Source organism: Quercus suber, unplaced genomic scaffold (genome assembly GCF_002906115.3).
Source record: "Quercus suber isolate HL8 unplaced genomic scaffold, Cork oak 2.0 scaffold_645, whole genome shotgun sequence".
Taxonomy (NCBI): domain Eukaryota; kingdom Viridiplantae; phylum Streptophyta; class Magnoliopsida; order Fagales; family Fagaceae; genus Quercus; species Quercus suber.
In genome coordinates, this window is record NW_027070086.1 from 53,889 (window position 1) to 67,283 (window position 13,395).

Sequence of the window (13,395 nt, forward strand, 5' to 3'; positions counted from 1 at the left end):
GAGAATGGGAAAATATATACAAAGTACACGTTTTTCATTCTTTTTATATATCAATATACCATAAGTTTTTATTTTTTTTATTTTTTTTTATTTTTTTTTTTTTTTAAATTTAAGTGAAATGATATTTGTGGGGCCAGAAAATCGGGTAGCCCCGGCCCTCTTCAACCCAGGCCCAAATGGCCCACGCCGAGGACGCATGATGGGTCCAAGGATGACCCTATTCCTCTTTAAAATGGATGTAATAGTTATTTCTTAGTATATATAATAGGTTCTAAAATTAATACATTTCCAAAAATGTAAAGTTTCCTTATACATCTTCTTTTACAAGTTTTCCATATGTAATAACCAAACTTATGAATAGTAATAATTATTCCATTACAATGTCTTCTATTCCTAGTAATAAAGATTACTATTCTTAATGTAATCTACATTCAGTGTACCAAACGTACCCTTAGTTTTGCTTTTGGGGGTCCAATTTCAGAATCCACTATTTAAAGTTAAAACGTGTTTAGAACTGGGGTTGTGTTTCAGTTCCAAATGGCCCAATTTTGGAGGCCCTAATGCATGTCGACCTAAAACATGCACTAATTTTAAAAAATAAAATAAAAGAATATTTTTCTTAACTATTATAATTGTCATTATTATTAACTCTCTTATAAATATATTTAAAGTGTTTCAGTTCCAAATGGCCCAATTTTGGAGGCCTAATGCATGTCAACCTAAAACATACACTAATTTTAAAAAATAAAATAAAAGAATATTTTGCTTAACTATTATAATTGTCATTATTATTAACTCTCTTATAAATATATTTAAAGTTAATTTTTATAAAGTTTGATTTCGATTTTTTTTTAATGAAAATCCATTTTTAGTAGTTACTATAACCGTAATTAACTCCTTTTTTTTTTGGTAGAAACAGAATAAGATAAAGGAACATCTAGCCCCCATCAAAAGGAACAGAGCGTTCATAGAGGGTACCAATAGCATCCAGATGCAGTAAATTGTACATATTAGAATGTGGTTCAGAAAACAAAATAAAATCTTGAGAGAGCAGAGCGCCACTACGGGCATAAGTGTTACTACATTGTTGGCTTCTTTAATTATAATAGTGAGCAACTTTAACTTGGAGGATTCTTCTCAGCCTTTTCCTGCAATGAGAGATGATGGTAGCATTAGAATTGTTAGCCGTAGAAGAATTTATTATTTAGAAAGTCTACAGCAATCTTTGCGTCCAGTTCAATCTTCACAACTTGAAGATTTAGGTAGACACAAAGATATATTAAGTCCATCTCTAAGAGCCTATAATTCCGGTGCAACACTAGAGGTAATGCCAATGGCTCTCGAGAACCCTTTAACCCAATATTCTTATGAGGCCTCTGCCCCAGCAAGGCTCGGATTACCTAAAGGATCTATATGTATTAAGCTTATACCAATTTGAACCGGGTTTCATCTAGTCAACAAATAAGATGCAAGATCTTGGGTAAATTTATCACCATATATATAAAAGCTAAAACGTTGTATTTATTATTACTACGCTTCAGTTAAACTATATTAACGTTCATATCATTATCCTATTTCTTTCCAATTTTTATATAATTTTTTTTAACATTTACTTTTTTTTTATATATATATATAAATATCTACACTTTCTCCAACTTTTCTTCCTTTCTTACATTTTCATCTTCCTACTACCCTCTACTTTAATATCACTCTTCATATTTCTTTCATCTTCCCTTTTTCACCCTTTTACTATACCTTTCTCACCCTCTTATCTTTTCATCTCTCCACTACCCGCTACTTTAATATCATTATTCATCTTTTCCTTCATCTTCCCAAATTTTGTTTTTTCTTATTCACACAATTTTACAGTAAATTTTTATTCTTTCTTCCACTTTTTGCATAGTTCCCTCACAAAATAAATAAATAAATAAATAAAATGTTATCTCTCTCTCTCTCTCTCTCTCTCTCTCTCTCTTTAATTTTTTGGCTGATTTTTTTTCTTGCATCTCTGTTTTAGGTTGATAAATTTTTATATTTTTTAGAACTCTACTTTTGGTTGATGCAATTAAATTTTGTATTTTAAGATTTTTTTTTTGTTCTCCTTGATTGTTGATTTACTCTAATTATTTTTTAAAAAATAATCCTAATACGTTAATCCACTACCCTCTACTTTAATATCACTATTCACTCTTCCCTTCATCTTCCCATATTTTATCTCTTCTTATTCACACCATTTTACTATAATTTTTCATTCTTTCTTCCATTATTTGCAAAATTTTCCCTCACAAAAAATGTTATCTCTCTCTCTCTCTCTCTCTCTCTCAAATTTTTGGTTGATTTTTTTTTTTCTTTCATCTCTACTTTAGGTTGATAAATTTTTATTCTTTAGAACTCTATTTTTGGTTGATGTGTTTAAATTTTGTATTTTAAGTTTTTTTTTTTTTTTGTTCTTTTTGATTGTTGATTACTATAATCAATTTTTTTTAAATAATCCTAATATGTTAATTTAGTACAATAACAACCTTCATATCCAATAATTGTTAACTATGTTTTAATTTTAATCTTCAATCATGAAAGAAATGTGGAAAATACTCGAATTGAAGGAATTCCTCTACAGTTCAAGGAGGAAATACTACTTGAAAAAAGATATAAAAAAAAAATAGAAGAAAAATCAAGCAAAAATATCCTTGGAATGGGAGTCAGATAATCAGGTACTCTACCTTTTTTTTTTTTCAATAACATTACACCAATAATATATTTAGTTTTCAATGAACTTAACAAAAATAGTAATTCTTTTTCTTTTATATTGTAGGAAATTGTATTCACATGCCTTGCAACAACAGAAAATATTGAAACAAACTTTGGATGGTACTACATCAGATGCGCAAAGTGCAACAAAAAAGTTAAATTTGAAAATGACTTTTGGTGCAACCATTGCAAAAGTAACTCTGATTTTCAAATTCCAAGGTAAAATATAAATTATCAATTTTACAATCATACAATATATGTAAACATAAAAGTAAATATTTTAATAAAAAAATTTATAACAGGCAGGTATAGAATTCATCTTAATGTTGATGATGGAATAGAGTGTGCTGTATTTATTTGTTTGATAAAGAAGCTGAAAAATTACTTCAAATAACTATAAGAGAACAATCAAACAAATGTGTAACTGTAAGACCATACAATTAGCATATATGATCTTTCATTTACTTTGACAAAAATATGCCAAATTATATTCAATATTTTATTAGATGAATGCAAATTTCAACCTACTTAATGAAAATAGAAAAGCACATTGGAAAAACATTTGAGTTTCAACTAAAGCTGGATGACTATAACTGGAAGGGAGGAAGGGACTTCCAACATAGGAATTCATATTGTGTCAAAACAATCAAATAAAAGTATTAGCTCCATTAATAATAAAATTTTTTTGAAAAATTGAAACTTATACAAATTATACTATCTACATTCTTAACTTCTACCTACTTTAATTATCATTAAAATAACAAATAAATAAAGCAGAAAAATTATTAACCCCAAGATGTACATGAACCAAGGGTATTATTATGAAATTTTAAGGTACTCGCAAGTATACGAACCGTATCGAAATATAGTTTGACAAGAACAAGTATAATTAAACTAAGCAAAGATATAACATGAAACAGTAAAAAGAACTAAATAATCTAGAGAAAGGAATTAAGATTTTAGAATCCGCCTTATTAATTCATATCAGCATATATTTATAATCATTAATTTTTCCCAACCACTGCATGATAATCTAGAAATCAATCTCGCTACCATGGAGAATTGTATGCTCTTCTTTGCTTCCTAGGTATAAAATCAAATCATCAATTGTATCTGTAGCTAAATAAATCATAAGATATATCCAATTTTAAAATCAAGAAATTAAAAACCAAACATTCAATTAATTAAGACAAATCCTAAATCATGAGTAAAACATGATTGAACTCATATCTAAAATCTCATCTTAGTCAATTATTATGAAGGAAGAACAATTTAAATCATTAAAGAATAACTATTGTGGAAAAAATCAAATCACATAAATATTACTGATAATCCTTAACAAGGTTTCATTCTCAACCCTAATTATAAATTTAACTATTTATAGTAATTAAAATAAAACACAAGAATAAAATACTAAACTTTAAACTATACAAATAAAATAGAGAAAGAAATAGTCACAATGCTAAAGCAAAGTCATAAAGGAAACCACACGCTACGCTTCAAGTGAAACTAGAATTGTAAGCCACACACTAGGTTTCAAGTTGTACCCAGCCAAAACCAAAGACTAGCCCAAGAGAGAAGCCCAAGTTAACAAAGAGCAATTAAAACCCCAAGCCCACTGTATATCTCTTAGTCCCACGAAAGCACTTCTATTGTTATTATTTTATTTCTTTTTCTTTAACTCTTTCACGTGTCTTTAAGGTGGCAATTTGTATTCGCGTGTCAGATTCGTGTCGTGTCAACTCTTGAGTATCCGAATATATAGATCAACAATAACTCGACATGTTTATTAAGCAGGTCAAGATTGCTCAACCCTAAAACGACCAATTTATTAAACGAGTCAATCGTATCGACTTGTTTATCAAATTTTATCAAAATGAAAAAATATATTTATGAAAAAACAAATAAATAAATATTTTTAATATAAAATTCAGAACTAACGAATAATTGCATCACAAATAATCATTCAAAACTAAAGCATATTTAAATATCAAAATAATCAATCACAATATGTTAAAGAAAATAAATCACAACAACTAATAAGTTTATGTAACTAGGGTTTGATGGATATATTAGTAAAATGTCATTTAATTAAACGGGTTAAACAGGTCAAATAGATTTCATATGTTGAACACTAACCCAACCTATTTATTAAATGGGTTAGTTGTGTCAACTCGAATATGACATGAATCTATTAAGTCACTACCCATAACCTGCTAATTTCATGTCATATATTGTCGGGTTCGCGAGTCGTGGCCAATTTTGTCACCCCTACGTGTCTCCAGGTCCTTCTTCTCTTCATGTTGGCTTTGAGTCAATAGGCGTGGACCTCTTTTTCTTCATTTTATTCTTCCACCAATTCTCTTTAGCATGTAAATCATTTATTACCTATAAAATAAAGACAACTTATAATCAACCACAAAATAGCATAAACGTGCAACTAAAAATGCATATATGAGAGTATCTTATTATATATATTTCATGCACATTAGGTATCCAATTAAACACTAGCACTAATAAAAATAAATTGTAAAATATAGAAAAATAATGAATCATATCAATACTAACTGGTAACTATGGTTGCTACTATTCCATGAAATTTACTCATTTATACAGAAATAAAAACTTCATTATTTAACAATTAAAATATAATCTTGGCTCATTTTATTCAACATTTAAATTCAACTACATCCTTCAAATCTATTAAATTATATATAAACTACAACCCAAATCCATAATAGAACTACACAATCAAAGCATGAACATACAACATCAATTTTTTTTTTTTAATTGCTCCTTGAAATTTACACAATTTTTGGAAGCACGTAAATTCATATATATATATATATATATATAAAGTACATTAGGAAAAAAAAAAAAAAAAACGTAGCCACCAAGAAAATGTCTTCCCGTAATAATATAAATTACATAAAATCTCATTTTTCCAACATTTTATTTTACCTTTTACTATGTAAAGGTAAAATAACTGATGTGGATATTGATAACTTTACAGCTACTTCAAAATTATTTATAATTATATTCTATAGGATTTTTGATAGTTTAGATATACCGTATTTTGATCTTTTTAAGGGAAGTGGCAATTGAATAGGTATGAAGAAGTAATTCAGTTAAATAGACAGAGGAAGAGCCAAAGAATTGGATATTAATGATTGTTTATGCTATTTCAATATTATTAATAATTTAATTATTAAAGACTTTTGATAGTTCATATATATTGTCTTTTGATTTTTTAAGGAAAGTGGCAATTTGAATAGGTATTGTAGAGTGAAAGACTATTTGGCTTGGGCTTCATTGAGAAAAACATTAAACGTCAACTATAATTGAAAATTTTATTAAATTCTATAAGGCTTGGGCTTAAAATAACAACTTAAAACACACACAACACTATAAATTACAATCTTAAACAACTTAAGAATTACAAACTAAAAACATCATACAACTACACAATCACAAAATGAGCATACATCATGATCACAAATATTTTGTATAAGATTAAACCGCAAGGGGAAAAGAAATCTTTCTTCAAGCCAACATAAAAGGGGACAAAAGAGCAAAATATAGACTAGCAATTGCACTGTTATGTGAATCAAATAACAAGGGAATACAACTACTATTATCAATTCTAAATCAACCAGATGGAAAACAACCACTCCAAAAATATTGACAAATCCTTCAATATACAACTTTCGTAACAAACACATTTCACATCCTAAAAAAGCAAGCATGCAAAAATATTGGAGTGGATAATTGGAATTGTGAATGTCCTTACCCTTATAGAAACAAGGAATTACATGTAACATGTAAAATGTGTTCAATTGACTTGAAAATGTATAAATTAGTCAATCGAGTATGGTAGAATTAATATTTCCCAAAAAAAAAAAAATCAATTCTACTATAAATTATCCACATTTTGTTTCAAATAGTAATCCCATATGAAAAAATACAGTTTCATGAAAAAAAAGATCCTATTAGCATGAATCCTTCTTTCCTACTATATATTAATGGTGATATATATATAACACAGCTTAAGTCATAATAACATTACATATATGAATAGTAATAAGGCTACCCTAAAAAAAATTATCACACAACACGCAGAGCTGCTACTAGTATTTATAGTTTTAGATCATTTGACTTTCAAAAATACAAATAACCAACTCTACATCACTCTTATTTTTCTCACTCTCATTTAAGATTTTTATACCATTTCATTTTAACCAAATCATGTTTTGTATTCTAAATTCTGCGTTTAACTTCTTTTACTACTTAATAAAGATTTTATTTATTTTTAATTATTTTTAAAAACTAAAAAAAAAAAAAACCATTTAATCCCTGCAAATAAAGATTTTATTTATTTTTAATTATTTTTAAAAACTAAAAAAAAAAAAAAAAAAAAAAAACCATTTAATCCCTGCAGTGTCCCCTCAACGACATCAGAGTTATGGTTAGAGGATTCTCCTGAGACGAGCCCTCACATTTGACTAGGGGATCTCATATGCTTAATGTCCGAGAACATTCTGAGTCCTCAATATTGTTATTTTCTGCCTGACCAACCAAATTCTCTGAAAGAAGTGACTTGGTTCTAGAGATATCCAGCATCCTTGTGTTGCCTCAACAGTGGAGGGTTGGATGGTTTGGCACTTCGGCGTCCTTAATAATTGCTAGTGGAGATGGAGATTGTGAAGCGTGGAGGTAATAGTTGTTAGGAGTGCACAAGAAGGCGAAAAAACAATAGAAACTGGAGTTTTAAGGGATTGCCGATCAGCACTTAGAATAGTCCGATTAGTAGTCCCACCCCATATTAGAATTCCAATCATTATTGCTTTATCCAATGGCTTCAAAACTTCTATCACAACTCCTTCTCACTACAGTGAATATGGAACAATATTGGTTAATCAGGGATGAACTCGGTTAGATCAGATTACAAGTTTGGCACAATAGGGTTAGTTACTTGCAAGAAGATAGGTTAGTTGTTATGGCTCATGCATATCTAACACATTGATCATGTGTATGTTTTTTTGAAGCACATGCTTAACCAATTTAGACCAAGAACTCACTTGAATCTTCAATAAGCATTCAAGCCTAATTGTATTCCTAAGAGAAGTCAACGAAGGAACCTAGGGTTGAAAACAGTTTGAACTCTTCTGAGCATCCAAGAAAATGAATTAGTTGGATAGGACAGTGGAGTCCCAAAACTCAAGTTTCACTTATGTTTTCCCTTTTCTTTTCTTAATCCAAATAAAGGCTGTATGCAGCACAAAGCTTCCGTCATTTTTGTGAGTACGAGAGAATTAAATGGTAGGCAGCCTTACCTATTTTTGTTTTGTTTTAAAAGACTAAATATGAACTTGGATTTACAACATGTCATTTTTTTGTGAAAGACACATACCGTAGACCCAACCTCTCAGTCCAAAACAAAATCAAAATAGGACTAAGGATTCTTATGAAATATATTTGAGCAAACTGATATCCCATAAGAGATTTCTAGTTACGTTGTTGTTTTATAAACTCGGATTTACAACATGTCATTTTTTGTGAAAGACACATACCGTAGACCCAACCTTTTAGTCCAGAACAAAATCAAAATAGGACTAGAGACTCATATGAAATATATTTGAGCAAACTGATGACCCGTAAGAGATTTTTAGTTATGTTATTGTTTTATGAAAATACATGTGGGTAAAAAAATGTGTAAAAATACATGTAATATCATTTAAATACTAAAAATTATTGTTTAAACAATAGTAACAAACACCCTGATTACTTTAAATATTCCAACTGTACAATCTATACATCACCTAATCTTCCCTCTTTTCATAGTGTCTCCCCAAGAACATTGTTTATTAAAATCTTTGGTTAAAAACAAAAGAAAAATAAACAAACTAGCATACGCTACAAATTACGTGCCAACATCTCCTGAACCTTCATTTCAGCTCGGAATCTCACAATAAACTCCTCTGCCCTTTCATCTATTCCATGCATTTGAGGCGAGGCTAATCCCAATGACTCCCACATATCATCCCCTGAACAAGCCTTTTCGGCCAAGCTGCCAACTTTGCTTGCTCCTGGCACTTCAACCGGGTGATCAAGGAGCTTGTTATTCTTTGCTCTTATTGGACGCTTTGTTAGCTCTGGCTTTGCAGGTCCCACCAGCCCAGTGATAGGCTCTTTGAAGAGTTTGTCTACGTATATAGGTGCAGTTTTTTTCTCGAACAAGTATTGATGATGGTTGTAAAATTGATTGGCTTGGTATGAGTGGACAAGTTTTCTTTTGCGTTTAAAGCGTTGCTTAGTGGAAAGGGAGGTAGAAACAACACCAGTAGTGGTTTTCTTGATCTGGGTGCGGGGTTTCAAGATGGCTTTAGACCTCTGGATCTTGTGAAGTTTGCTTTGTAATTTGGAGGTGAGGCTTTTCCATATCTTTCTAGCAGGTGGAAGCCTCAGGCTTAGGCAAGACATGCCAGAAATTATGTGCTTATTGTGAAAGAGAGATGAGAAACGCAGGGTTTAGGGTGCATATATTCAGTTGGTGCTTTATAATGTGGGTATATTGTTTTTTATTACATACTTTGTATTCTTTTTGTGCAATTTTGTGGACTGGCCTGGTTCTTACGCTATATGTAATTTGACGCGATGGGAAACTAAGCAAAAGTAGTGTGAAAAGCAGCTAAATTCTAAAGTTGAAGATCAGCTTAGTTCTTACGCTGATTGTTTGACCTGGCATTGGTGGATAAAAAGTGGGGTGTCAATGTTCGACCCAATCCACAAACACGACACGGGTTATTGTGGATTAAGATTAGGCCTTAATGGGTTTGGGTCATAAATAGGTCGATTTGAAAGTGACATAATAAGAAACGTGTCATAGACGGGTCAACCTGCGTAACCCGCAATAGACACGATTAACACGCCAATTTATTTGTATCAACCCAAAATGACCCACTTAATACAATCCGTTTAACTCATATAATAAATAAATATTCATTTTATTTTAGATTTGTCAAATACCTTTTATATCCAACATATATTTTAAATTTAAAAAGAAAAGTGGATAATTACAAAAACTTACAATTGATATAATTGAAAATTGAAACTTTACAAATCTTAAATCTCTAAGCCCTTCAAACCCTAAATCTCTAAACCATCTTATAAATATCTTTTATTTATTTATTTATTTTATTTTAGCCGTAATACTCACTCTACTATCTTATAGTCTCATGCCCAATTCTCTAACTCAAATTCTCAAAATGGTTATTGCTCTCTCTCTCTCTCTCTCTCTCTCTCTCTCTCTCTCTCTCTCATGTGTTTGGTGAGTTTTAGAATTAAAGAAAACCATTTTCTTGGTGTTTCAAAATTCTACTCTCTCTCTCTCTCTCTCTCTCTCTCTCTCTCTCTCTCTCTCTCTCTCTCTCATGTGTTTGGTGAGTTTTAGAATTAAAGAAAACCATTTTCTTGGTGTTTCAAAATTCTACAGTAATTTTTTTTACATAATGTTTTTGTTCTATAAACTTTAGTCTACTGTTTGCTCCAATTTTTTCAATATTGACACTTAGCATTTGGTGAGTTCTAAGGATATTATATTTTTTTTGAACTATGTTATTTTATTTTTGTTAAACTATGTTATTTTGAATTTAGGTTGAAGTGTATGCATTTCTTTTGAAATGTAAAGAACTTATTTCTAGATGAATATTATATTTTTGTTGAACTATATTTTTTTGAAGTATATACACTGCTTTTGGGATGTAAAAAAAATTTATTTCTAGATGGATATTATATTTAATATTATGCAGATTGAAATGGGTTATGCTACATTCGTGTCAACCCAACATGACTCGTTTATTAAGCGTGTCAAATGAGTTGGGTCAGGTCAACCCGCCTTTTTAATAGGTCAGGTTAGGGTAAAAGGATCATGACATGAATATTAAATAGGTCGGGTTAGAGTTGAGCTGTTTAGTCAAATATCCCTATCTCGACACGACACAAACCCGACACGCTAACCCAAATTGACAGCCCTAATAAAAAGCTGTGTAGTTAATTAATTTTTTTTTTTTTAAATACGATAGAATTTTTAGTTATGACATTTACTCCATGATAATTGTTCGACATTTACCAATGACTTTCCTGTTGAACTAATTAAATCTCATAGTTAATTTAGTTATTTTGATAATCATCTTGTCTAGTTATGCATTTATGCTAACTGCTCCACTTGTTATTCCGTCGCCTTAAAAGGGCTTCACTTAGAATACGTCTTAACTGGGCTTCACTTAGAATATGTTCATAAGAAATACATTTGAAGGTTGGGCAACCTCAACATGCCACCAAAAAAAAAAATGCCATCCCTTCCAAAAATTTCAAGAATTATAGGAAGGTGACTAGATTCGTAATGAGAATCCATTTGCTGATTAGTTGCACAAGAAAATAATAGTAAACCATCTATTATGTATATAAGGTTTTATAATGAATTGAGTTAGTAAGTGTGATTCAGCAAAGTAATTTAAGTATTAATTAATGTTGCAATATAATTACTGCCATAGTTGTCTTTAATTTTGTATTTTTCTTTTCCCCTTTCCATTTTGGGCTCTATAATCATCCACCCATTCGTGTACAAGTTAATGGCAGGGTGTCATCGTGTGGTGAACCCCGGCATTCAACTTTGGGCCTCTTTGTGCCTCTCTTTTGTGCTAGTCGTAGTTTTGAGGAGAATACAAGCTAACCCACTTGGTTGAAATAGAATTGAAACTAAAAAACAAAAACAAAAATGAAATAGAATTGAAACTTTGGGGTTCAGGCTAGGCTTTTTTCCTTGTTAAGATACCTTACACGCGGGCTACCTTTTCTTTCTTCTCTTTTTGTTGTTTGCTATTCCGACTTTTGGCAGTATATAAGTGAGTCCAATGGCGATTAATGCAGGAGTATCTGCTATTCAGCAAAAAAAAGAAAAAAAAAATTGTAGGAGTATCTGCCTTTTTCAAATTGCAAGGATTCCCCGGTTGCGTGAGAGCTGAAAGTAGCTAGACAACTCAAATGTTGGCCATTCCTTAATCCTTATCAGGGTATCTTGAAATCATATGCATAAAGCAGAGATGCTTTTCAATGGGGCGTCGTTCTCAGATTTAAAAATCTTTTATTTCCGGCCTCAAACTCAAAACACATTTGATACGAAGATAATGACTAAGGAATTTTCCAGCTAAGGTAGCTAACACCCGTGATGATTAGCAAACCGGCAGTGATTATCTCATACTCATTTTTGTTAAATGCGGAATCAATGAAAAATGTGAACATTGCACATGAAATTATGGATGTTGTGGGTAGAGACTGTAAACATAGAAAACTCGAAACGAAATTGGTGAAAACAAAGTGCTATAACAACGCACCACTATTTAGGTTTGTAGTGTCATCATTCAAGTTCACCATTTGAAATGAAAAATTTGTAGCCTCACGAGATGTTATATGGAAAAAGATATAAATAAAAAGGACTAAACTTATGGCTTGTTTGGAAGTTTAGAGAAAGAGGAGAGTAGAGGAGAGTAGATGGAAGGGGAGTAGTGGAGAGGAGAGTAGAGGAGAATGATTTACCTCCACCTTATTTGGATGTTTTTAAAATTAGTAAGGGAGAATGGAGTAATTAGCTCTTCTCCTTGTGTAATTTTATTAATATAATAAGGATAAATTAGGTAATTTACTTGGTCAATAGTTTATGTACTCTACTCCCCCTCCAAATCTCTCCAATTTGGGGGAATTAAAATTGGGGGGCTAGAGGGAGTCCAAACCCCTCTAAACTCCTTCAAACCCCTCCCCCTTATTCTTTAAAAAACTTCCAAACAAGATAATTGCATTACTCTCCCTCCCTCTACTCTACTCTCCCTCCTTTTTTAAACATCCAAACATGCCATTAATATATTAGTCATTCAAATGTCAGATTAATTCTCAAAATTTAATTTAGTCACGAGATACGTGAGAAGGAAAATGACTTCATTTGCTACTTGTGCTCAAGACATTACATGACTTTGTACTACAAACACTAAACAATAGCTAATTGCCTAATTGGGTTGATTTTTGTACTTATGGGCTAATTTGATTAACCAATACTGAAGCCAATATGTTGAGTAGTTTCATTAAGCCCACAAATTAGAAATGACATATAAAAAACAAAGAGCTTCCACATCCAAGCAAACACACACTCAGACACGCAAAATAAGATGTCACACTAATCACAATCCTCATTGGCAATAGAGAAGAGTTGGGCTTGAAGATTTGCAGCTTCCTCAGAGACCAAAGCTTGTATAAACAAAGTCTTGATTTCCCAAGCCGAGTATAGAAACCCTTTTCTTGCATACGAGTTGAGCAGAGCTGCGCTAGCCTGCTTCAGCAGCCTAGGATAACCATTCTCCTCATCATTCCTAGCCGTTGCTTCCAACAAAGTTAGATCAGATCCGTACCGTTCATTCACCCTTGAACCAAATACTTTAGACACCGTTGATTCCTGTGGGACCATCCTCGGCCACGCCTCTCTCCCGCTACTCCAGAATCTGCCATGATCATCCACACCACAGGATAAAAACCCGAGTCAGATCCAGTCCACTCGGCCGAGTCTTTGAGTTGACTCAGTCAAATTGTATACCATTTCCT

General features: G+C 31.5%; 1 protein-coding gene across 1 annotated transcript; it reads right to left on the reverse strand.

Annotated features, from left to right (window-relative positions):
* Positions 1-8,449: 8,449 nt before the first annotated feature.
* Positions 8,450-9,341, reverse strand: LOC112028201 (uncharacterized). The gene has a single exon (XM_024060867.2). It carries the CDS (start codon positions 9,226-9,228, stop codon positions 8,662-8,664), a length of 567 nt encoding a protein of 188 aa, XP_023916635.1. The 5' UTR covers positions 9,229-9,341; the 3' UTR covers positions 8,450-8,661.
* Between the last annotated feature and the right edge of the window lie 4,054 nt (positions 9,342-13,395).